This window comes from Megalops cyprinoides, chromosome 18 (assembly GCF_013368585.1).
Source record: "Megalops cyprinoides isolate fMegCyp1 chromosome 18, fMegCyp1.pri, whole genome shotgun sequence".
Taxonomy (NCBI): Eukaryota; Metazoa; Chordata; class Actinopteri; order Elopiformes; family Megalopidae; genus Megalops; species Megalops cyprinoides.
This window is the reverse complement of record NC_050600.1, coordinates 5,290,025-5,317,110: the sequence shown is the minus strand read 5'-3', so window position 1 is coordinate 5,317,110 and position 27,086 is coordinate 5,290,025. Positions and strand designations below refer to the sequence as shown.

At 51.5% G+C, this 27,086-nt stretch overlaps 1 protein-coding gene across 10 annotated transcripts in view; it reads right to left on the bottom strand.

Annotated features, from left to right (window-relative positions):
- The window catches only part of LOC118793254 (nuclear factor 1 B-type-like), a 123,862-nt gene that overhangs the window by 37,116 nt on the left and 59,660 nt on the right, over positions 1 to 27,086 (bottom strand). For 8 of the 10 annotated variants that reach the window (XM_036551336.1, XM_036551344.1, XM_036551337.1 and 5 more), the window contains exon 3: positions 2,668 to 2,721. The exons of the other annotated variants lie outside the window; for them this stretch is intronic. In XM_036551336.1, the coding sequence (XP_036407229.1) occupies positions 2,668 to 2,721 (54 nt within the window). The remainder of the gene's footprint in view (positions 1 to 2,667; positions 2,722 to 27,086) is intronic. 10 annotated transcript variants of the gene reach the window in all.

Sequence of the window (27,086 nt, the reverse complement as noted above, 5' to 3'; positions counted from 1 at the left end):
TGTTTTCATCCTTAATGCGGTGCACACTGGCACGGAAAAGGAAAAACAAAGCACAGGCCTATCCAGAGAGCAATGAGGCAGCAAATGATTCAGAAGGGCAACCAGGTCAATGGCCGATAAAGCGGTTACCATGAGCCCCTTCCCAATGGCACATGCCTTCCCCTCCCTGACGTAAATGCGGGAAAAGCCAAGAATGTTAGCGGTAAGATGGCGGCCATTGTTTCCCTACAGGCCCAGAGCCCATTGCTTCATGCTCTAGAGCGCACCCTGCTGGCAGGTATTCCAGGGGTAGACAGCAGCCTCAGTAGCCCAGGGCTGACAGAAGGAAGGCCTTAGTTGAGGATGCTGGTCTCTGCACATTCACTGAAGCTTCTACCAGACCTTTGACTTTTTTAAGCAGAGCCCAATCCCTGACTCAAAAATGGGGGGGGAGAAGCAGGAGCAGGGGTGTGCTCTGCTGCCCCTTTCACACCTGCGTTACTGTGTCACAGCACAAACACCCGGGACCCAGAAAGCACCTCTCTGTGTTCACTCATTCGCACTCTGTGAGTTAAGGTCATCGGCCCATACCTCAGTATTTACTCTCTTTTCTTTGAAGCACCGTAGCTGGGGGTTGGCAAAGTCCAGGAGCCCCTTGGTTTTCTAGCAAAAGCCACCAATGCAACGAGTTCCGTCTACCCAAATCTGGAGCTGAGTTCCATTTATTTTATTATAAATCAATATAACTCCAATTATAATTAGTATAATAAACACAGAGGGGTACAAATTGGCACCTCAAAGGAGCCTGTGTGTGCTGACTGTCCACTCTCACAATAAGCTTTTCTGCGGTTCACTATACGCCCCCCCCCTCTTCTTCTCAGGGCCAGGGGTGTCTAGCAGGTGCCAGTGCTTCAAACGTTAAACTCATTGCTCCGCTACCCGCCAGAACAAACGCGAACTTTACTGGGGCTTGTGCAACTTATCCTCCCCCCAGCCCTGCTAATCCCATCAAGGCCTAATTCCCCTGGCCGCGCGAGCTGGCTTTCCTGTCTGCGCCTCTGAAGGCCCTCATTGTGCAGACGGGGGCTTAGCGCAGGGCTACGCTAACGCTCCCGTCGCTAATGCTCCCGTCGCTAACGCTCCCATCGCTACACCACAGAACAGCCTGGGGGACTCCTGAGAGAGGCCCCGATGCTGACCCACCTCACCCAGTCTAATGCACACTGTGCAGGCACCGTCCAGCATCACTCCTGCTCTGAAGCACCTTCCCCACCGGGCCCGGCTCAGCAGTGCACATCGCACATATCTGTTAACGCCTCCTAACGGCAGAGTAGCATAGTGGTTAAGGAGCAGGACTTGTAACCGAAAGGTTGCAGGTTCGATCCCCGCTAGGACACTGCTGCTGTACCCTTGGGCAAGGTACTTAACCCACAATTTCCTCAGTAAATATCCAGCTGTATAAATGGATAACATTGTAAAGAACTGTAACCTATGTACGTCGCTTTGGATAAAAGCGTCTGCTAAATGAATAAATGTAAATGTAAAATGTACATTCTAACGTGTGGCCATTTGTACCCTGCTCTTCCGGACCATTCTGAGGTCTCGCGGTCCCGGTAACACTCCCAGTCAGGCAGAGGCCCCACCACCGGACACACGGGGAGAATTACAGCACCCCCAGGGGGAGTGGAGTGTGGAGTGTGCACCCACAGTGACCCACAGTGACCCACAGTGACCCACAGTGACCCACAGAGATGCCAGCCATGAGGCTGGTGTGCCCGCATGTCAGCCAAGCAACTAGGGGCGTCCCCAAAGTAAACCATTTTAAAACGTTGCTATCAAAACCTGCCCTCCTTTTCCAAATGTCTCTAGACGGGCAGGAAATGTATGAGAGCTGGACGATCATGCCGGAGTTTCATAAAATGGCTGGCTTGCAGCTGAGAGCACAGTACGCGGGGGCTCCAGTCGTTGCCAGTGGCTGTTCACCACTGAGGTCAGCAATTCGGCGCACGTTTCATGGACGCACCAGACACTGGAAATGTGTGGGTACACATCGGGTTACGGAACTGGCCAAGATAAAAGGAAACTTGGGTAATGACATGTACTGTGCAGAAAATGGGTTTGTGGAAGGCTGCTCTGATCATAGAGAGAAGCGTACAGGGGGCATGAGGAGGGCATGGTGTGTGTGTGTGTGTGTGTGTGTGTGTGTGTGTGTGTGTGTATGTGCGTGTGTGCGTGTGTGTGTGTGTGTGTGTGTGTTTGTGTGTGTGTGCGCACACGCGCGTGTGTGTGCGTGCGTGCGTGTGTGTGCGCATGCGTGTACGTGTGTGTCTATACCTGTTTGTTTCTGTGTGTGTGTGTATGTTTGTGTGTCTATGCCTGTGTGTTTCTGTGTGTGTGTGTGTGTGTGTGTGTGTGTGTGTGTGTGTGTGTGTGTGCGCATGCGTGTACGTGTGTTTATACCTGTTTGTTTCTGCGTGTGTGTGTGTCTATGCCTGTGTGTTTCTCTGTGTGTGTGTGTGTGTGTGTGTTTGTGTGTCTATGCCTGTGTGTTTCTGTGTGTGTGTGTGTGTGTGTGTGTGTGTGTGTGTGTGTCTATGCCTGTGTGTTTCTGTGTGTGTGTGTGTGTGTGTGTGTGTGTGTGTGTGTGTGCGTGTGCGTGTGTTGGGGGGGGGGGGGGCTGGTACACACCTGGAGGGTTCTTGCCAGGCTCATTGTTACTTGGACTTCCTGACTGCTGGGAGTCTGCAAACAAACAAAGCACAAGAAAGAAGAAGGATTACCATCCAGAACCGGGAGAGGTGCAGCTCACAGACAAATAAAGGCCATTCGCAGGGCCCCGACCTCATTTCCTGGATAAACGCTCTATCTTTGAACTCTCTCTCTCTCTTCAGGCCACTGACGGCCTCCCCACACCCGCAGGTACGGCCAGCGGGGCCATGTTTGATGTTTGTGTCCGTCGGTACTGTAGGTGTGTGCAAACTGCAGCCGTGCAGCCAAAACTCAAGCCAGATGTGGGGAGGAACACGTTCTCGGAAAGGAGGGAGGGAGAGGGAGAGAGCACTCCAACACACATACGGTAAAGTACTTTGCCCATCCACACGAAGGTTTGGTTCTAGCAACACGGAGAGAGGGAGAGATGATTCAGGCTCTGGACTCTGGACCCCAGAAAGCACTGCATCTCCTCTAGGCTGTGGGCCTTTCACAGGAGACAGAAGACCAGCAAAACCCCAGAGAGAAACCCTGAAACAATGGCACGGAGATGAATGGAATTCTGCCTGCCCTCAAATGACATCTGACTTGACTGGCGCCCGATTAGCGTTACCTTACTTTACCTCCAGGAGGATCGCCCTGTGCTTTGCGGCCATGTGACTCATTAGTTCATTTGGGTGTGTCCCCTGTGCCCGGCAACTGGTCAGACTGGATCATTAAAGGCAACCAGTTCTCCTGCACGACATGCTGTCACCCAACTTCCACTCATTCCAAGCTCATTTTACTACTTCATCGACCTGCCCTTTTTTTTCGCAGCCAGGTGTGTCACAAAAATAAGCACATAAAGAGTCTTGTACGTACGCTTTAGTTTAACGGTACAGTGTGTACAGTAAGGCACAGCATTCAGGGACTGACAAACTACCGCGTTATCTTCCCCTGAGTCACCATAACGTATGGGCTTATATCAGCCGTGTTGAGCTCACACGTTGAAATGTGAAACCCGGGTGAGGTGAGAGCTGTGTCTTTAACAGAGAGAGAGAGCGGCCGAGCTCGAGACTACGAACTCAGATAGCCCCTTCCCAAAACGCCCTTCTTACTCCTGCACTCTACACTCGCTCTGTTTCAGAGGTATGGGGGGGAAAAAAACGGGAAAAAAAATGGTGGGATTTATTTTTTTCCCTTAAAATTGACCATTAAACAGCGCTGCAAAAACGGAATGTTCTTGGCCGCCTCTCAACAATGAAAAAAAAAGGGAGGGAAAGACACCATACGTTGAGCGAGGGATAAAAAAAAAATCCCCTTGTGTTTAACCCCTCGGTGTCTCCTCGAAGTGCCTCTTGCGCCTCTAACTGGCCCACAGCTTCTCCTGTGATTAATTCCTGATATTACTCATTCCGGGACAGTATCTGTGACTGTACTCTCCCTCGCAGTGGGTCCAAGCTTTTAACAGCCCACATCCGAAATAATGGTGGGGAAGCCCAAAATGACAGAGAGGAGAGTCTCTGCACTCGACTCGAACGTTACTCCTCATGGCAACGTGACAGTTGTGAAAATTTCTCACGGTGAAAGCTTGTTTCCCATGGCGACTGGCTGCAGTGTTCCCTGCTGACGTGCAGACACAGGCGGGCAATGAGAGCTCTCAGGGCACAACTCAACACAATGCAAGTGGGCCTTTACTGGAAGAGAGAGAGATGGCAGGGAAAGGCTAACACACACACACACAGTCTCGCACATACACCACACACACACACTCACTCATGCATGTACACACATACGTGTACACACTCACACACACACAGTCTTGCACACAGACACACGCACTCACACACACACACGCACACACACCTGCTCCCCCCCCTCACGCCCATCCATCCATCAGTCTGGTTAAAAGGCTCCCAAACCATGGGCCTTCGACAGGAGACGGAGAGTGTCTGTTGTTTTGGGGGGGGGGGGTTCCCCCACTCTCAATCAGCTCATGGCTTTATTGTGATTGAACAAGTAATGACAACAAAAGACCAGCTGGCTCTGTGATTAAACAGCCATGTCTAAGGCACCATCTTGAACCACAGACCACAGATCGCTCTTAGTGACGGCTCGGGACGAGGCACCCGTGTGAGCAGGAGGGGGTGTCCTCAAGCAAAGTCCCCGTCACAGGCGTCACCTGGTCTCCAGTCCATAGGACGGTGAAAAACCTAGCGAGCAGAGAAGTGTGCAAAACCGGGACACCAGATCGCTGTGACTGAGGCTGGCTCTGAGAGTGCATGAGTCTCGCAGAGGCTTAGCGGTGAGGCCTAACTCCATGCTGACAGAGGTCAGAGGCAAACCGGTCCCTGTGAGAGGCAACAAACCAGAACAAGCTGGAGTCACTGGGTACCTGCGGCAAGCTGAGATTGGTGCAAGCCACCCCTTTTACAGGAACCCGGCTGTTCACATGATCACAGAGAGCACACGGGCAGCACAGAGGTGCTGTTTGTTTGGGAGAGGCCCGAGGCAGCAGGACAGAGCTGGACAGAGGAGCTGGTGTTTCAAAGAGCTCAACTCCACCAGGACGGAGCTCCCCGCGAGGCTGTTTACCCAGCTGTCTGCCGTGAGCACCGCAGCACAGAGAGCAGAGAGGCACCACTGTTCAGCTCCATTTACACATTAGCACCCGGGCAACGGGACCCAGTTCAATCCACAGAGCTTCCACCTCGCGGTTTGATTTCCACTCCTGCCGGGCAGAGGAACCGGAGAGAAGGGTGCTGCTCTGCCAGGGGGTACCAGGACCAGAGCGATTGCACAGGCCTGTGCTGCAAACATCACCCCCCTCCCACCCCCCCCAGGGGGTACAACCACAAATGCCGCTCACGCCAAACAGAAATGCAGGTGACAGGTAAACAAAACCGACTGCGAGTCGCATGCAGAACGTGTGTCACTGGGGTCACGCGGGACACGAGAGCGGTGGCGGGGTCCTCCGCCTTCACATGATGCAATGTGAGAAATGTGTGCAGGTGCGGCCCGGCCGCACCTGAGCTCCGTGGTGACAGACGGCACACGGGTACACGCGGGGCAGAGCGCAGAGCCTGCCAAACAAGGCCACGCCCCAAACAGGTAATGAAACGCCGCCGAATGCTCCGTCCTGTCCTGCACGCAAATCACAATTCCTCCCTAAATCCGACTTCAAGGGTGGCTGTTAAGTCATTCAAATCACCCCTCAAGTGTCTGTTGTCATACAGTACCCAAGGGATCCCCGCAGGGTCAAGAACAAAACAAGCACCGCTCCTGAAGAGGTGAGATCCTGACAAGGTGACAGGCCTTTGATAGAGATGACCATTATCCCTATCCTTTGCCTGTAACTGTGTGTCAGTTACTCTGGGATGAAATACCACCTCGCTTATAAAACCATAAAAGTACTGCTGGGTTTCAGCGTGCCGAGGAGGAAGTGAAAGCCACACTGAGCCTGTTTCTCTTCTGCTCTCCCCAGTTTCTCCTGAGGATTTATGGACCAGCACGTCATCCGAGCTCCAGGAGGTCATTCACCGTTAAAGGAGGCTGAGGTGTTGAATTATGCGAGCGAGACTAATTGGCCTTAAAGTAAGGTCAAAGGTCATGTGCAGGGGCATATTTTACCTTTACAGGAAATCCCGCCATCAGTCAAGATGGGTGCCAATATAATGACAGTACAGCTGGTCATGCTTTGAGACCAGTTTCTTTTATCATCTTAAAAAGAGCTCAGTTTGTTTCTTCTATATTTACGTTCAGCATGTTAACTTGCTGCTTATTTTTACAGATTTTAGAATCACACAGTTCCAGGAGTTCAAGTTCAAGTTCTCAGTCACCTAAGAAAGGGTCAGGGGGCATCATTTTCCACTTGATCTAACACTGTCTTTAATGGGTTTTGGGGGTTTTGATTTCCTCAGGAAAATGCCCTGAGTGTCAGGCTGACTGAAAACAGCACCATGCAAAATAAAGACTGACTTAATGACTGATTGATTGGTTGGTTGGCTTGGCTGAGTGACTGTTCAGTGGAGACTACATGAAATATAGTGAGAGCGGCCTCATCAGATGAAGTAAAGTGCAGAGGGGAGATTAGCGCTACTCATGCAAAGGCTACTAAAGGCATCTCTAATTGGCCTGACTCTGACCGCTTCACTGAGCCGGCCTTGTTTTCGGCCCTGATTGGGACTATCACCCCTTTCTGTTGGGACCAAGCTGGGGTTGGTCAGGGTCCAGGTGGTTTGCCATTATTCATCCATGCTAACCAGTTTCTCCTCAGCCCGCTAGTGTTACTGGTGCATACATTGCATTACACTATTGGCATTTAGCAGACACACTTATCCAGAGCGACTTACATCAGTTACAGGTTTTTACAATGTTATACATTTATACAGCTGGATATTAACTGAGAGTTAAGTGGATTAAGTACCTTGCCCCAGGGCACAGCAGCAGTGCCCCTGTGGGGAATCGAATCGACAACGTTTTGGTTACGAGTCCTGCACCACGACCGCTATGCTGCACCGCCACCCCGGTGCTGGCTAATGTGCAAACATTCTGCAGATGGAGCTGGCTAGCTGCATAGCCTAGCATCGGTGCTAAAAACTGCGTTCGACAAACACAGTGGGGAGAAAAATCCAGCCCTTTCTTTCCAGATTAGTTTCGGACCGCAGTCCAGGCTGGCCTCTCTGTCTGAGCACGCGCCAGCATTCAGCGTGACGTCACAGGCTGCGAGCCCAGGACAGGAGGGACCTGGGGGCTATCGGGGACAGCGCATCAGCGGGGGTAAAAAATGGAGGCGCCGATGACCGAAAGCACAGCACTGGCACAACGCGTTCGCCCGCTTCCTGTAGGTGCGATCACAAGGGCCTGGCACCTCCCGTTTTTAGCTGCGGTTTGCCTTCTGTAAATAATTACTTAGCTGGTTGCGCTTCTGGAAAGGCCCCAGGCTAACTCCCTTATCTGGTGGTCCAGACTGCAGCATGGCCCTCATCTCAGACCTCCAGAGTGAGACACGGGAGGGGGGGGTACCATCTCCGCAAAACTGGAACATTAAAATTTAACACCAATCTTATCACATCTCATAAATCCAAAATACACAAATGAACATCACGGTCTCTCGATGAAATGTTCTGTCTAGAGACTCCAGGAAAAGCAGATTTTTTTTTTTTGGAAAGTAGTTTCTGGCACTGATAGTGTCACTGTCTTAAACACAGGAACACATGAAAAAGAGAGTCAAAAAAAAAAAACAAGACCCTCTATCCTTCTTGGACGAAGACGACCGGCTTCAGCGATGCTGGCATGCTTTCACAATCCTATTCCAGCAACCCCCCCCTCCCTATCAAAGTAATGGACATACCTTTCATGCAATTATTATAATTCCCTTTATTTTGCTCTCTCGAATTCCTTCCCTGCCCCGGCCCTTCTGCCAGCATGCACCGCGCCTGCTTCTCTTTCCTTATCACTTGCCACAATTATATAAACACTACAAAACACCTCGTCCCTGCCAGCTCCCGGGCCTGCTGTAAGAAGCACTTCATTCCTCTCTCTCACCCCCTGTATCTGCCTCATTGAAAGTAATCGCTAAAGTTTGGAAACTTTCTTTTTTGGCCGCGAACACGGACACACACACACACACGCACACACACACACACACACGCACGCATGCACGCACGTCTGCACACACACACACACACACACACACACACATACAGAAACACACACACGCACGCACGCACGCACACACACACAGGCACACACACACGCACATCCACACACACACACGCACACACACACACACACACACGGCAGGCGCATACCGTCGACATTTCAGGAAGAGCAGCTTGGCAGCCATTTTAGATGCAGGCTGCGCTGTATGGAGACCGCTGCCAGCGCGGAGCCAGGTCGTGAGCCAAGACGCGTCTTAGCATTTGGAAGCAACTTTATGGAGGAAAAGAGCTACAGAAATATCTCCTAATTACAAGGCACTAAAGTCGTAATGTTTTAACAATACAGCTGTGTTAATGTAAATATTTTATTTGGCAACGGCAGCCGCCCCGGCCCTGCCCACACTGTGTTTACTGTGAGAGGGAGTCTCCCTGGCCTGTACACAGGGTTAGTCAAGGCATCCTCCTCACTCCTGGCTGTTATCACCAGCAGCCAGGCCAAAATGACTTCACTTCACGGGACCTGAATCTAAAACTAACAATCCAGCTCACTCACTGGTAAGTAACGCTCCTCTCTCGCTCTCTCTCTCTGCCCCCCATCCCCCCCCCCCCCCTCTCTCTCTATATATATCACTCACTTTCTCTCTCTCTGCCCCCCCCTCTCTCTCTGTATCACTCACTTTCTCTCTCTCTGCCCCCCTCTCTCTCCCTCTCGTTCACTTTCTCTCTTTCGCTCTCTCTCTGTTGACAAAACACAGCGGCCTTTATCAGAAAAGCTATAACCCAAACAGCACAGGCCCAGGCGCTCTGCTCTGAAACGGCAGTGATGTTACCGTGCCAGCCAGCCTCTCAGAGGCCCTGTGTGCCATCCTGCAGACACACAACGCCAAGCAACCTCCACCTGGCATCGACGCCGGGCGGGCGCGTAACTTTCCCCTGAAAGTGAGAGCTCGCCTGCCAAGAGACACCTGCCGCTCAAAGGGCATCCATCATTGGTAATATTCACCGCTGTGACACTCAAAAACAGCCTGACACTCATCTTTAAGGCATAGCTCTTCAGCAGCACGATGACAGATCTTTCTCTGTTGGACAAAGACAGTGGCATGTAAATGCAGGCTACCTTTAACACACTTAGCAATCTCCAAATAGCAAGGAAGGCATAAGACTGGAGACAGATAAGAAAAAAATCAAATTCTACACTGCGTTCCACGTTTGAGATAGAAATGTTCTGCTGAATTTAAATACAAAGAAGTTTTATCATAAAAAAATACAAAAAGGTTCAATTATAAACATAATATTTTGTGTATAAATGCGTATGTAACTTGAGACAGCTAGGCACCATTAAACAGATTCTGCTCTCTTTCCCTTTCCTCTCTTGGAAGGGGGTCACCTCTCTGGCATGACTATGGGATATTGAGAGTGAAAGATACACCAGTATGGGAATATTATGAAATTACTATTAATGCAATATGAGGACAGTGACCAAAATACACAGGTGAGCTGGTTAACCACCTGCCACCTGCATACACAAGCTTCTGTGTGGCACATTTAGGTGAAAGTAGAGAACACCGCACTGCCCTGACTGAGAGCGAGGGGTGAGAGAGCGCTGTCCTGTGGGGAAAACTGACAGAGGGGTTCAGTTTGGGCTGATAGCGCCCCCTAGGCCTGCGCCACAGGGATGGGTACAGCACTGAATTGGGCCACACTCAGTTACAACCTTCACAGGTAGAGCCTGACAGCACCTGGGCGGGACCCATACGAGGAGGCAGGGAGGGGCGGGGCGAGGCCCGCTGACCATCTGGAGTGGCGCGGGTCTCATTCATCAGCCTCTGACATGCACCCCCCCGGAGCGTAACCAACAACGCAGCATCGTCCGACATCACTGTGCTGCCCGCCTCCTTCCCCCGGCTCGCGCGTGAGACCCGTTATTAAACCCTAATTGGGACAAGATGGTATTTATTAGGGGGTTTAAATCTGATTAGGGTTACGCTCACTTTAAAGCCTGCTGATATCAAGTTTCTCCTCCGTGACTCGTTGGGAAGCGGGCCGCGGGTCACACGAAAGATGAGGACTCGCAGACCGAACCTCCCGCCACCACACACACACACAGCGGGGCTATCAGAGGCCGACGGCCCCACTTCCCATAATGCACCAGCTCTAATCTCACACAACCACGGCCTGACTGCCCACCCTGCCACAGGAAAGTCAGCTGCTTGAGTTTCCAGGAGAGAATCAGGCACCGAGGGAGAAAAAGAGGAGGGAAGAAGTGAAGAGCGGGAGGAACAAAGCAGTCTTCAGAGACACCGCAGCCTCGTCTCGATAAGACAGCCGCGTCTGGGACGGTGGGTGCGGGACAGAGAGCGGCCGACCGCCGCACGGGCGCAGACAGAGAGACCCAGACTGCAACAATGTTAGGGCTCGGAGGGGGTTCCCTTTTCTTTAGCGCGACTTTAGCGGGTGTGCGGCGCGGAGGCTTCAGCAGACAGTCCCAGTGTGTGTTCCCCCGCAGAGAGTGACGTGCATACTAATGCTACCAGCGAGCTGGCTCCTTTTATACAGTGAGGGTTTTTTTTTTTTTTTAAACAATGCTGTCTCCTCCACAATCCCCCGAAGGGTGAAAAGAGACCTGTTTTATAGGGCGAGGGAAACAGCGAAACAGACCTCTCATTCAGGACAACAAACACGTTAGCATCCCCCTGCTCTGCAGAACACAACCCTGGAATAACACGGGATAGCCTGAGACCAGCGCACGCACGCACACGCACACACATATATACAGACACACGCACAAACACATACTCACACACACAGGCACACATACAGACATACAAACACACACACACACACACACAGCACACCTAAGAGACTGGTGGTGTTGCTGCGTGTCGCCCCATACAAGCACTTCCTCAGCACTTCCTTGTCACATAAAAAAATGGGCCTGTATGAAAACTCAAGTATTGCCTTATTTTCACACATACTCCTCTTCCTGCAGAGTGTTACAGTGACTGAATGGCCATCTCCATTCCACACTATAAAACGCTTCAGCGACTCACACTATGGTCTGCAGGAGCGTTCACACTCATGCTAAATTAAGCAACGCATGTGCATCCATGTGCCATGCAATCAGCGGACACCTCACCCCGCTGCTCCATCACTGACAGCCCGGCGCTCGGTGTCTGATTTCGCCGTGGGAAAACGGTTCTGCTCGAGCGCGGTCCGAACGCAGCGCCGCAGTAAACTCTTGAGAACGCTTTCCCCGGACTTAATTTATGAAAACATTTATCTTTTGGCCCGCCAAACGTTCAGCCGTCACCGGTAAAGCTGAGTTGTGTAATAACGCGATACATTAACAACGGAGTGCTTCCCCGCCGCCTAATTGGCTGATTGAACTGCCATTTGCGTCTGGCGTAGCACTTGGCGCCCTCGCTGCCCCTCTCGCGGGTTCACGGGACGCGAGGGAGGGACGCGATCTTTGGGAGCCATGTTTCGGGGATGGCGAACTTCCAAACCCCCGCCCCCCACCACCCTCTTTGCACGGAAAAGGAGAGAGAATATAGATTTAATTATGCATGCGTGTTCCCGCTCATTGTGGGAGAATAACCAATAAAATTCCACTGTACGCTCCTCCAGCCCAGAGAAACGCTAATGAGGTGACACTCTGATCCTGGAGCCCAGCCAAAACAGTCCATTAACTCCTCACAAGTTGTTAAGAGGAGGGGGGGGGAGGTTGGGGGCACAGGGGGGCGGGGGGAGGAGAGGCAAAAAGAAAGGCTAAAAAGAAGCGGTCGGCCTAACGTGGCGTGTTTTGTTGTTGTGAATGAAACAGCAGGCAGCTGGTGGGGAATCATTTCGGCCGGTACCGCGCGTTATGAGCGGGGGGCGGCTCGTTGGAAGCTAGCTAGGAGGAGTGGGGGGGGGAATGTTAGCACAGCGCGACACAAACAGACCAGACAGACAGACCTTTGGCAGGAGGTCTCTGTGCTTCTTCTCTTTCATCTCCTCTGTCCCGTCCTCTAACCCCCGCCACCCGCCCCCCCAACCCCACCCCCCACCCCAGTTAATTATGAGACAAAGGCCTTGTTCCCCTTATAATCACAGTGTGCTTCTGGGCTCCACTGCAGTTAACCCTTTCTCCCTGAGAGAGAGAGAGAGAGAGAGAGAGAGAGAGAGAGAGAGAGATGACAAGAGTTTCTGCTCCGGTCAAAACTCTGAGTCAGGGACTTTCTCACAACTGCAGGCCCACAGCCCTGAACCTGACGCCACAGCTCTTTACCTGTGTACCTGTGGACCCTGACAGATCTGTGCCTCCAGCAGGCCCACACATCTGAAACTAAAGGGGCTGTTACTAACTAACTAAAGGGGATGTTTACTTCTTTTCTGTACAAAAACCTGTGATGGTCTCAGATGTCAGAAATGTATTTCTGTTTAGCTACATACTTATATTTCCATACAGTAGATCTGTAGCGAACATCTAGTGAATTGGTACCATCAGTACTCTGTGTGAAATTTGTATCTCACAGAAATCACAACTCTATTCAATAAAAAAAATCTCCTTTAACAACTGTCAAAACAATACTTCCTGGAACTATTAAAAAATACAGAATTTTTTTAATGAATTTATGAATTTGCCTTACCGGTAACTAGATGGTAAACAAATACTCGCTATTTGCATGTACAGTAAAACATCACATATGAAAATCATGTGGCTAAGCAGACCTTGAAAAACAATGACTAACACTTTATATTTACATTTATTTAGCAGACGCTTTTATCCAAAGCGACGTACAAAAGTGCATTCAGTAAGTATAGCGACAGTACGGGGACAGGATGTGTACAGTTCCACAATGAGACAGTAGTTCTCAGCTGAGAGCAAAGTCTGTTTGAGGACGTAGTACTAGCTAATTTATACAACTACAGGGTATAGGGCAACTAACAAGATCCGAATTCAAAAACCGTGCAATGAGTACCAAAGTAAAGACGGGGGATGGGGAGCTGAAAGAGGACAGCAGACAGTTGGGAAGTGACTGGTCGGGGGGGGGGGGGGGGGGCGATTGTGTGATAGGTCAGTCCAGATATAGTCTGAAGAGATGTGTCTTCAGACCACGTCTGAAGGATTGGAGTGATGGAGCCGTGGAGGGACAGGGAGCTCGTTCCACCACTAGGGAGCGATGAAGGAGAAACGTCTTTGCCTTGCAGAGCGAGAACCTCCCGCCCTGTCTGTTGCCCTCATTGTGCTACAATACTGGGCAATGTTCTGTCCGTGCTCAGCAGAAAACCCATGCCCTAGTGCTGTACCGGGGACACTGTGCTGTAGGAAATGTCATCTTTCAGAGGAGACACTCAACTCCAGCCTTGACTAACTGTGGCAGCCAAAGATCACGTGTCGTTTATTGCAAACAGCGGGGCACCCCAAGGGCCCTGGCAAAATTCCAAATCAGGAAATCTAATCAATCCCACTGAGGAGGTTTTCACTGAGTGACCGGCTCCCTCCAGCTCGACCTATGCTGAGGAGTCGGGATTCTGGCACAAAATGGTAGCTGTGATTTTTCTGAGCTGGTTCAATGTCTGAAACTAAATGTGTCGCCCTTGTTTTAAGAAAATAGGAGGACGTTTAACCAAGTACGTATTTCTGTCTAAGTGAACTAATAAGTGCACTCTGTATTTTCTTTGATAGCAAATGTATGAAGTTGCTGGGTTCACACATACCCGAGTTGCGAATGTCCACGGTTATGAGCCGATGCAACCGAACATGTATCGTACATGTACCCGCATCAGACGCGGGCTGGATGGATCACCCTGCAGCACACAATTAAGCCGTGCGCAGCTCAAAGCCGCCCCTTGTGTTTCTGATTGTTCCGGAGCAGCAAATCATTTACCCACAAGCCCGTGCTGACAGCATGCTCTCGGAGGCTGGCTGAGCCAATGGAATCCCGGCGTACGAGAGGAGGTGGGGCAAGGAGCCAACAGACAGCACTTTCACACCACAAGCGTGGCCCCTCTCCAGCTGGGTAAAAGGTGAGCGGGGGGGGGGGGGGGGTGCTGCCCAGCCCTGTTTACACTGTCGCCAGCATCTCCAGCACTGTCCCAAAAAAAAAAGGGGGCCCTAATTAGTATGTTGAAGGAGTTATTAGATCATTTAATGCCACATCTGAGGAGAACTCTTGGCCCGGAGCAGACGACGACACAAAGCACGCACTGATTTAGACAGCTTTACTGGCATCCACACTTGGACTGGAACCGAGGAGACGGGAGGGAAAAACAGAGCTGCGAGTTTAATGTGTCACTATAAAAACACGGGCTCCGAAAAAACCAAGCCACCGCATGCCAGAGGAATCCTTCGCCCCCCTTTTCTATTACTATGACTGCACTAATATCATCGTTTTAAAACCAGCTCATCTGCCAATAGGCGCCGGGGCTGCCCGTTCGCGAAGCCTCGCCTCTGCGTTCTGGTGTCCATGTGCTCATTTCTGCGCTTGGAAAGGAAAACGAGATGGCAAGAGCCACACACGCACACACACACACACACACACACACAGAGCACAGAGAGAGGGTCTCCTCAGACTGGGCTCCAATCTTTCATTCATAAAATCCTAAGCTGCAGCAATATATTCATGAGTGAGTTGCCGGGACAGCAGCATGAAGCACCCAGATCCTCTCGGGAGATGAAAGCGCTTGTAGGACACAGCGCGTGCGAGACGGCATTAACTTTACAGCACACCTGTCAGGAGAGGGGGTTACGGGCTCAAGCCAGGTACTCCTGCCAGATTTAGGACCTGGCAGGAAATGGAGCTGTCTGACTACTTTAAGGGAGAAACGCTGCAAAACGGCAATCTGTTTGTGTGAGATTTACTACGCTGCGAGACAAAGGATTTACCGGCGATCCGTCACAACGCTTGATTCTAAAACCTAGGCGTAATGCACACGTGCAGTAAAACCATAGCTTGAGGATAATTGTACAGTGCATACTAAGCATGGCCCTACCCCGACTTGTCACATATGACAAATCGGTGCCCATCTTAGTTGTATCAGGTCCAGAATCCAAAGATCCCTTCTGCAGATGTTGATTTTCATCTGTATGGAGCTTCTCTAGGCGAGAGTCCAAACCTCATGGTGAAACTAGTCAGAGCTCGGAGTTCTGTTAGAAATCAGCAGAACGATGACAGAACCAGGACCAACAGGGCCAGCTTCTCCTGACAATGAGCCCAAATGCACAAACGGAGCACGGAGCCAACACCAGGCCCGCGGTAAGCCAAACCAGGCGTGAGGTTTGGGTTGGGGGCAGCGCCCGGAACTTCAATGGACAGGTACCAGGTTTCCTCATCCCTACTTGCTGCAGGACACAAAGGCAGCACTGCAAAAAACGAGGGGTCGAAAGTGCTCCGTGCAATTTCAGAATAATAGAAGCAAGCTGGAGTCCGCAGAGGTCTCTCTAAGCCCTGATACTGTGCAGGATCAGGGCTTTTTTTTCAGAGCTCAAGGCTAGAACAGAGGAGTGTATGGAGGAATCAAAGATTTTCATGCTGACTTTGCTACACTCCAAGTCTCCAAGTGATGAGGGCATGATCAAGAAAAAATTACTTCAAGGCAGCAAAATGATAGAGCAGTCTAGCTACAGGGCTTTGCGAACAGGCCGCAGAGAAACTAGTGTCCTTTCAGTGTCCATATTTCAGGTCAATATCCAATATAAGTTGAAATCCTCAAATCCCAACCAAAGCCGTCTCCACACACAAGCCTCCACGGGGGGGCGTGGCAGTCTGCTCTCTTCAGGCAAGGGTTAAAGGACGCCGTGACAAGGCCGGGCCCCTGACGGCGCCCTGTCACCCACACGTTACACATTCCGCCACACACGACAGCTCGGTCCGCTCGGGGGAGTCCCGGCCAGCGGCCCCGAAAGAGCACGGCACTCCCTTTCCCCAGCAGATCCTGCGATACGTGGCCTAAAGGACATCCGATGCCGTTACAGCGCCGGGGTACAGTATTCCCGCCCCCCGACTCTCCCCCAGGCCGCTGTTCTCTCCACAGCACCCTGTTCCTCTGGCGAGGCTTCAGGAAGCACCAGGCGCACACAGACAGTCCTCTGCTACAGCAATAATAACTTGCGGTTTGGCTCCGGAGCTGTGTTTGTATGGGCAACTGTGAGGACTGGAACCACGAAATTAATTTCAGATTCTCTTTCTTCAAACTCATAAACAGTGTTATGTAAAGCTTGGCATTAAGTGCTTGGGTGGGGGGCAGCTGTGCTGACAAAAATGGACTCGTTCCTTTGGGGGAATCCAATCGATCCAGTCTTCCCCCATCTTCGGCAATATTAAACTCCCACATGATTAAAAACCAATTTCCTCATTGGAAACCAGGTAATTCTACAACCTTACCGTCCCAAACATACATGTCCTCAGAAACCTAATGAGATCAAAATGGCTGTTGCTGTCCATTTTTCAGGACAAGATGAGACTCAAACTTACTGAAATGGGGATGCCTTCGCGGGGGCTACCTTTTAAAGAGGAAGGCAGGCTAACACAAGGGTGCCTCTGCAGAATCTGACAGCAGCTCTGTGCACTGCAGTGATTGGCTGAGCTCACTGCTGGGGAGCATGGCTAGCAGGGGACAGGAAGGCAGAGGGCCTCTGAAGCCGAGGTGGCGGGAGGAAACCCTTTAAGGAGTGAGACAGGATGTACATCGGGGGAAACATGAAGCCAAAGGCTACACGCAACAAGGCAATCCCCTGCCCCCACCAGTGTCAACTCCACCTGCTCCTCTACCACACCTCCGCTTAAAGAAAGGGATATTCTGCCAGAGACTGCCATAGGCCAGAACACTGCAGTGATACACGGAGCATTGCCGGCGGTCAGTCAGTATAATTCAGCTCTTTGTCTCCTTCGTTGGCATCTTCATGAAGAAGTTGCATGTCCAAACGGCCTGTTCTGAGAAGAGGGTGGAGTCGTGGGGGGTGGGGGGTGGGGGGGGGTTGTTGTTGTTCCATCATTTTGTGTCTGCTCTTCCACTGACCTCATGTCGCTCTCTGTGAGACTCCCTTTGAATCTCGCGGGAGGTCATGTGACCAGTAAGCCGGTACCGTGGCGGCTCTCCCCAGGGTCGCGTGACACGCTGTGGCTCAGAGTAATTCCCCCAATCAGCCCCCCCCCCCCCCCCCCCCCTCACTGGACGCTGGAAACCCCCTTCCTCCCTCTTCCCCTGTACTTTCAGCCACTTCCTGTGCTCCCGGGGACACTCCGCTCGGCTCGACCGCGGGGGTCTTTACACTCCGTCCACAGCCAGCTCATAGCCTCCCGTCCTTCCAGCCATCCCAGCATGCCTCTCTCACTTTATCAGTGACAGCGAGAGCTGTCAGGAGGGGGGGGAAGGGAGGCGGGGGGGGGGCAGGGGTGGCGGCGGGAACAAATCTCCCGCTCTGTTCAGGAAAGTACACACTGAAGGGCCACTCTGGGCTCGTGTTTATTTTTCAGAGGCATTTTTTCTCACAGATCAACTAGCAGACAGAACTTTGGGGGGGGGGGGGGGAGAAAATGAAACCTTGCTGCTTTGTTTGCTCAGAGTTTGCAGGGGTGCAATTTGATTTATTCCTTCTGCACTGATTGCCCCCCCCAACCCCCGCACCCCCCCCCCCATCCCACCCCCGCACCCCCCCCTTCCAGCTCCTCCTCCATGCGGAAACACACCCAAAAGACTCCAGAAGACACACTCTGTTTCCATTTATGTTGCAGTGGAGCGCTTTGGTCCTCATCTGTCAATCAACCCCCAGGTCTCTTCTCCAGGAAGAATACAGGAAGCTAGCGTACTTTCATGTTCATTTTACAGCCTGGGTTCAGGTATGTTACCATGAAATGCATTAATTACCATCGCCTCCAGCTATTTTCCATAGCCCGAACAAATCCCCCCCCCCCCCCCATATCCAGCAACCTTTTTTTGTCCCCTGCATTGAACTGCTCATAAGGCTTCAAAAATGTGGAAGGGCCTATTATGCTTCTAGTTTTTAACGAGAGAATTCTTATTGTACAGGAAACTGTTCACAATGAGGGTGATTTCAGCGTGCCGCCTCTCTTCCAGCCTTTCAAACAGCATGCAGTTCGAGCAGGACCACACGTTAGCCTGCGATAGCAGCACTGGATTACAGCAGCTACAGTAACTACATCCCTGCAGAGCTGTTCCTCTGCTCTGCCCCACACTACACAAGTACGGACAGGACACCACACAACTGCAATGATCTGTCAATCAAAACAAACCTGTCAATCAAAAGAAATGAAAAAAACAAACTCCACGAGCTAGGGACAAAACAACCTACTAAATTCAGCGGGTGCCCAGCAGTGGCCGTGAAGCACAGGGATGCCATGTTCCCGTGGTTCCACCTCAGTCCCCACCCCCCAACAACTGCTACTTGCATTGCTACACATTAGTGTTTTGGATTCTGTGACCTGGTGACTGTAATGTATGGTAGTGTGTGTACTTGGCCTCCCTTAGTGTCTAGGCTGACTAGTCAGGTTGCAGTTAACTTGTGGTAGGGCTTGAACAGTGTTATGCTCACACTCACTGAGTCTGGGAGTGCTGTTAGCCTGGTCTGACAATGTTGCTCATTCAGCTTTAATGGATACAGTTCTGCTCTTTTGTGCTGGAAATCGCTCTGGATAAGAGCGTCTGCTAAATGCGTGTAATGTAACATTTCCATCATGGATGGCAGTGACAACATCAAGGCAGCAAACGCACTATCCGTGACCCCCACCCGTCTGCAAGCCGCATCACACGTGGAAAAAACTTCACGAGCATCTAGGAGTGCCCTCCGCACTTTCACACGAAACATATATACATATACCTAACAACAGCAGCTACGCTAGCATTAGCGCCAGAGAAAAGCGCCCTCCCTGTCTCCCCGTTTCCATCCCAGAGCTGCAGTGATACTCCCGCGGTGGGCGGACGGGGGCCCTCGTTCCCGCGGCTGTGAAACCCAAATCTCCGCAAGCTGCCGGCCAAAGAGACAGCGTCCTGAGAACTGGGAGAAATATCAAAGACATGCCATCGGATCAAACGCGGTAATCCTCACTCTTGGCAATCGCTTACACGCTCACTACCCCGAATACCACGCCCCCCCCCCCCAACAATCCCCTCCACCCCCCCACCCATCAACATTCACCCAAGTTCAAGAACTCTGAAGGCTGCTTTTTTCCCAAGGCCCGCCCGGAAGATGGTGGCAGAGGACACCTTGCAGCGAGACACTGTGACCTGTCCCAGTTGGCGGAGACACTCCCCCCCCCCTCCACGGTGTGGGACCCGTCCAAACCGCTCGTGCTTGGCACGGCTCACCTGGAACACCCCGGGACTCCTTCTGTAAACATTCGCACGGCAAAAACCCCCCAGAGGCAGCCACCTCAAGCTTTTCGAGCGTTGTTTTAAAACACAGAGCAGAGTGTGCATACTGGGGGGTGTTTTTATCAACTGGAGAAATTACACAGATCAAGTCTCACCATGTGGGATTGCCTTACACATAATGAGTTTCCTATGTGAAGACGGTCTGTGAGAGACCAGCCAACATGGCCGCAAGGGAAACTCTTTGGGAAGAGGAAGAGCGATATGTGGGCCTATGGGACATAGAGGCGGCCGAAGCAACAGCAAGCCTGACATACCAGATGAGCAGGGCGTCTGTAAGGGGCCAGCTGAAGAATATCAGTGTCCCCAAAACAGGTGTCCCTTTACCTGTCACACTGACTGGCAGGACTAACTCACCACTCAAATAAATGACCACTCATCTGACATCTAGAAAATGGAAGAGTAGAAATTATTTTCCAATATAAAAACATTCACATACAGCTATTGGTTATTATGATCGGAGCAGGGCTTGCTTTATGTAGCCATCTTTCGCCGTCAAGCTAATTGAGGATTACAGGCACAGGTTAAACACCTGAAAACAGAGGGGAGAAGAGCACTGTGATACCGCTGCAGAGCTCCACAGTGCCATGTGGGGGGGCTCGGTGAGACGCGGCTCGTCCCAGCACATCACCAACACCTCCCCGCGTGGCGAGATGTTCTCCGCCCGGGACGGGCTCCTCCGGCCGGGTGGAGGGCGCTTCTCCTCATTGAGATAACGAGGCTGTCTTTGACGCGGCGCTCCCCCCCCCCTTCCCCCGCCCTCGCACCAGCGTCCGGCGCCACGCCTGCGCCTCCCGCTCCACACAAAGGTAGGAAACGCCTGGGACCCGGCGGCGCATTGTGGCCAGGCCCCTAAATCACTGCTACTTTCATCTGCTGTTCCTCATGCACCTTTCAGTGCAGGAAGCTGTAAACATAACTGCCTGCAGACACACACACACACACACACACACACACACACACACACACACACACACATACACACACACACACACACACACACACACACATACACACATACACACATACACACATACACACACACACACACACACACACACACACACACACACACACACATACACACATACACACACACACACACACACACACACACACACACACACACATACACACATACACACACACACACACACACACACACACATACACACACACACACACACACACACTCTCACACTCACACTCTCACACTCACACACACACACACACAGGGAATATCCCCTCTGCTGTGGTGAAACCTTTCAGGCAAAGAGGCGACTGCTCTTCGGCTGCATATGGTCTGTGTGCTCACATTTGCTCAGAATTTAAAACGGCTACCCTTGAGTGCCTATGGTCTGGGGCAATGGGGTCTCACTGAAGCAGGCACTACAGGGCTGGAGTGGTTACTGTGGGAATTCCATTACAACAGCATGCTTTGCCAGGTCCACAGTACGTACTCACACTCCTCCACACTCCTCGGTGTGGACAGTACAGATATGTAGTGTGGGAAAGACAGGAAGCAATGCATCAGCGAGGGCATGTCTAAACGTGTCTATACGTATATATATTACACTCCATGAATGTGTGTGTGTGTGTGTGTGTGTATATATATATATATATATGAAATACCAGCACAGTGAGTGCTAACAGTAGCTTGCTCTTTAATGTGTCATCTGTAGTCTGTATGGAGCTCCATGGATAATGTTTGGATGGGTATACAATGGTGAAAATCCATGAGCCCAACACTCCCTGTGGTCCCAATGAAAAGGTTAACCCCCCCCCCCCCCCTCCCCACACCACCACACTCGGGCAGGCCTGGGGAAGAGTCCTCCCGTCAGAGGCAAATAAACAACCAGCTCCAGCAACGGCTTCCTCCGCACTTCCAGCGGCATTAGGGCTTCATTATCACCTCGTAAAGGAGCCCTTTCTGCGCTTTACAGCAGATTAACCCTGCCGCCCATAAAAAAGCCGCTCTTCGGGTCGCAGGTATCCACCAACCCGCCACGGCCACCCCCAGACAGCAGCACCTCTGACAGCAGGCCTGACCTAACCCTGCCAGGCCCCAGAGACACAGCACTGACCTACTCCGCCAGCCCCCCCAGACCTACCCCACCAGGCCCCCGACACATAGCAGTAGTCTGGGGATGAGCATGCCAGATACCATTCACCTGTTAGCCTACATAGCAGTTCTCCTTACCCTCTGTTCAGTGTAATGACGGTAATGAGTGTGATCTCTGTGTTGGGGGGGGGTACAGCGAGGGTGCTATCTGTGGTGGTTCACTCTGCTGAACCCCTAACACATGACTGTTGCACCCAAACTGTGGCTGACACACTGGCAGCGGTTTTAAAAAAAAGTCGAGAGCCGAGGGTCGTGTCGTTAAAAGGAGGGTCTTATCAAGAGCCATTTAATAGAGGATGAAGCGGCTCATAAAAGGTGCCCGCGGAGAGGGGTCTCGGCGGCGGAAAGGACGAGACGCCACAGATTAAATGTCACTGGGGGTTGTCGGCTCCCGGCCTCAGACATCACTTGAGAATTTTCCGCGCAGAAGGGGCGGCAAACACATTATGGGGGGGGGGGGGGGGGGGGGGGGGGGGGTGAGTACCAACTTGCTGGATTATCTTGTTCTCGTTTTCCTGGCCCTGGGCTGCTCAACGACTCCACTGGAGAATGGCAACAAATTCAGATCAACATCAAAAGGTCCTCAAAGTAAATGAAGAAGAAGGGGAAGGGGATGAGGGAAAAAAAAAGTGAAACAAAGGCAATAATTACATTTTTAAAAAAGCAAGCAATCGCACCATTTGAAGGGCTGATAGCGACTTGCCGCTAAAAAAAAAAAAAAAACCCGCATGACGCTCCCAACGGCACAGTGGAGCTCAACCTTAATGAGAAGCCAGCCAAACTGGATGGAACATTTCAGTAAGTAAACAATTTGCTATCACCTTACTTAACCTTGGCAGCTGCGGCTTAATCTCTCCCGCAGATGTCTGTGCCGTTAACCCCTGACGGTCCGGGACGCCCCGAGGCCAACACGGGCCCGCACACAGGGGCGCTCCGTTACGAGCGCAAGCACATTCCAGGGCCTCTCCAGGAGCTGTGTTGAGAAACGGCCGTAGGAGGCCAAGGGCCTTGCGAAAGGCCGATCGCTATTCAGCCTGGATCAGGAGCTCCGAGGCCTTAGCAAAACACAGCTGAGAGGAGTTTGGCAAAACATTCCCGAGACGTCAACCCCCCCCCCCCCCCCCCCCCCCCCCCACCCCGCCCTGGGACAGGTTCCTGACTGTATGATCTGGCTGATAAGACAGAGGCCTTATCCAACAGGCACATTTCAAGACTTTTTTCCCCCCCTGTTCTCCACAGTCTGTGTTTTTAGAGCAGATCGCTGCTTTAATGCTTTGATCTCAGCACCATCTGTGCGGCGCGGGTTTCGCGGGCGGCTCCAGAGACCGGCGTGCGGGGTGGACGTGCGTATTTTTAGCCCCCCTGTTATTTTTTTGAGAGGCGCGGTAACTGCTAGAGTTGTCCTAGGAAGTGACAGCAAGAATGCACTCGACGCACCCAGAAAAAGCGGTCTAAATTTAGCCCCTGCGAGCCCCCCGGTCTAGGCCTCTCCGTCACCCCGGTAACAGCATTCCCGTTTAGTAGACTTTGATTTTCGAGTGCGGAGTGGGGGAGCTCAGCTGCCTCCACAGCAGTGATGTAAAAAAAATGTATTCGACTGCTTGCACATCAATTAAATAGTCCTCCAAACAAACCACAAAGACATCAAACAACATGCTCTCTTCCTGTGCAAACGTCTGCCCTTCCTAGAGGCAAGAGGGAAAAAGTCAAGTGTGGAAGTGCTGGAATCTTGGATTAGGATGCTCCGAGCACAGTGAGATCCAGGCCCAGACAATCCCAGGCTGACAGCAGAAGACCCGTCTGGTTTTTTGGGACGCAGGCGGTTCCAGTTTCTGGACATGTGCGAGGCGCTCTTGCCAAGCCCTCACAGAGCGGTTTCACCCAAAAGCCTCAAGTCTTCCTTGGACCCGATTCCAGCCAATCCGAGCTGTGGAGGGACCGAAAACGTATCCGTGGGCAGAAAGAGGGAAGCGCCTCGAACCGTGAGATCACACTTCCAGATCTAAATCAGCTCGCTATCACTACAGCTCAGATATTGAACGGGTTCAAATAATAGGGAGGCTATATCCACAAATAAACTGGCTGTCCGCTATCTACAGCCAGCTGCTGTGAATAGCACTGTACTGCTGGTTCTCTGATGACATAAGACAAAGGTTTCCCCACACTGCCAGCTCCCACACAGAGGCTTGCTACCGCTCGTGCTTTCTGCAGCCAGAATGGGCACTTAAGACACCACAGAGAGGCTGTAAAGCTTGGTTTATCTTATGTTTTAGTGGTTTCCAAACTGAGGCCGGGGGATAAGAATCAGTGCGGTTTATCTGCTCAGTAGTGCTCTTTGGAGATATGTAAACACCGGCGCAATCAGCACTCCGCTCTCCGAAAGCATGGTGGGGAACGGAAGGGAAAGTGCTGGGTAATTCACCCCACCGAAACCCTGCTTCTGGAGGGCGTGTAGCGCCTGATGTCAGGGTAGCCAGGTTACGTTCTCCTAAAGGCAGGTTATCTTTGGCTCGTCTGCCGCATAAGAACATTCACATCACGGGAAAGCAAGGCTTGGGGTAAGAACTGAAACTTTTGAATATCCTTTAAAAGCAAAATTCTCACCTCACCTCAGAGCAATTTAATTGGATAGAGGGTGGACTAAGGGGTGTGTGTGTGTGTGTGTGTGTGTGTGTGTGTGTGTGTGTATGTGTGTGTGTGTCTGTGTGCAAGAAATTCCCCACTGGTCCATACGGGTGTTTTTTAATTAAATAAATTTAACATAGGGATTAAATGACAAAAATCTGATCTCTCTTATGCAAGAACAGTTTAAAATTTAATCAGACTTTAATCAGAAATTTGGGAGGCCTTCTGTAAAGGTGCCTGCAAACCTAACCACTGCTTTACCTCACCGTCAAAAGCCAAAATCCACAGCCAATCACAACACCGGATCCAGCTCAGTTCAATAATCCCCGAGGCCCTGTTGGCTGAGGTGGGAGAGGGGGCTGGCCCATAACCCCCTGACCGCTCAGCAAACTCACAGGTACATGAAAGCCTTCCAGCCTCATTAGAGGAAGCAGGGTGTGCTGCAATGCTCGAAACTGCACACCATCACAGGAACACACCCACAACCCCCTGCATTCTACCAGCACAGACAGCCTGGTAATGCCTCCCTTCCCAGCAGGAGAAGCATTTCTAAAGAACCAGAATGGGAAACCACCACGGGCCATGGAGAATCGTGCCCCAAATCTCCCTCCTGCACCCTGGTCCCAGCAAACTGCTGTGGAATGCCCCCACCCCCAACCTCTTCTTTCTGGACATTTCCTCTCACTCCCTCTGCTCACCCCCCTCTCCCACCCCTCCCCACCTCACAGACAAACGCTTAGTCATAATGCTTTCCCACCAAGGCCAAGTTCTAATATGGTGTTTAATCAAAATTGATTAAGCATCACAGAGCACAAACAATGATGCCCCACGAGCCCCCCTAGCCCCCTTTCAGGGCTGGGATGAAAGGGAACTCTGTCTGCCACATCAGATGACGGACATCCATCTGAGGACAATCATTATTCACTGTCTTACTTTCTGCAACAGCGGCAGATCTGCCTTCATTCCCTCCTTATCTGGCCCAGGTTTATGATTAACAAAGCCATCGACACTTCTATGGAAAATATATGTTTGTCCACCAGGGAAACCCCCCCCCCCCAATGGAAAGGGACTTGGAAGCCTCTGGCTCACTGACGTCAAGGGGAGCTCGACTATTGACCCCCGCACCTCTCCAGAGAGAGAGTTCCTGTAGCTACAGGAGAGTGGGTCAACAGAAGCCAGGCCACACCTAAAAAAGTGTTTCACTGACCTACATGTGCACTGTATGCGTAAGAGTAGCAGGGAAGGCCATGTACAAAGCCACATCCACACACACATACATACACAGAGACACACAGACCTTCACACACATATGCACACACGCACACAAAACCACATCCCACACACACACAGAAACACACACATATTGCAGAAAGTGGCTCGGTTCAATGCAGGCTTCAGCTTGCTTTTCAAATCCCTTCTCCCTCCAGGGAAGACTGCTGATGTCATAGCATGACATCCAATCACCCGAAGCCCCACCGCTTGAATTACCACCCAGTAAAACAGGCATTTTACATTCTGTGCAATTTCCCCTATCACATCTCATGCACACACACATGCACGCACGCACGCACACACACACACACACACACACACACACACACAAACCTACTTAGTTTCATTGTTAAGAATTCAGACAAAGCCTCTCTGCGTGGCATCCAGAACAAAGTTACACAGTTTGCACGAGGGTAATGCTCAACTGTGGGTCCACATAAGCACATTGAAGTTGCCTAGAAACAGCCTCCAATCACAAAACATACATCATGGCATGTGTAATGTAATAACCTGAACAAATACCTTCAATGGGAGTTCTCAGAAGCTGAGTGCCTTTCTGGAGAGAGGGGGGAGACACAAAAGCCTGCAGGAACGCTAAAATATACCTTATTAAGTTTTATTAATCTTTGTTTTCACCAGCAGAGAAAAGGCAGCATGATCCGGCGGACATTAGATCTCGCGGGACAGCCTGTGTCTGGATGTCCCTGAGCGAGAGCATCAAAAGGGGTTTACGGGGTATGAAACCCCGAAGAGCAGCTTCAGGGCGCCGAACCTCAAAGAGGTTTCGAATTTCTCTTCACGCGGCTCGGTGACGGTCCTCACAGAGACTCCCGCCGTTAAAGCCGAGGTGCAGCTCAAAGAGCTCCGCCACCCGGAAGACAACCCCCCCCCCCCCCAAAAAAAGCATCTGCCGTCATAGCAGACAGCACCTCCTCGATGGTTAGTTTTACGCTCTGATTTGTACGGTTTTGTTTTTTTTCCCCTCACGGTACTGTTCTCCTCGGGAGCGCAAATGAGGATGTGGGCCAGGAGATAACGGAGGCAGTGTGTGAATCTGCCGAAACCGCAGAGAAGATTCAAACGTCGCCGCGTTGATCAATGAGGTGTCTGACAGCAGGCGCTCGTGGAACCTGAGACGTAACCAAGCTGCAATAAGCAGACCAAACGTCTCACTTCTGTTTCTCTGAATGCAGGGGGGAGATGCGCTTTTATCAGGATACCACTGTGTCTTTATTCACTATTGCTCTCCTCTTCGGAATGAATTGCTTTTGTGTTCTTTTTTATGTTTTAATGCTTGGCATCTCGGTAGGGACGAATAAAAAGCCAGAGACGGCTGTGAGTGAGTTCTTCAGAAATATTGTGGG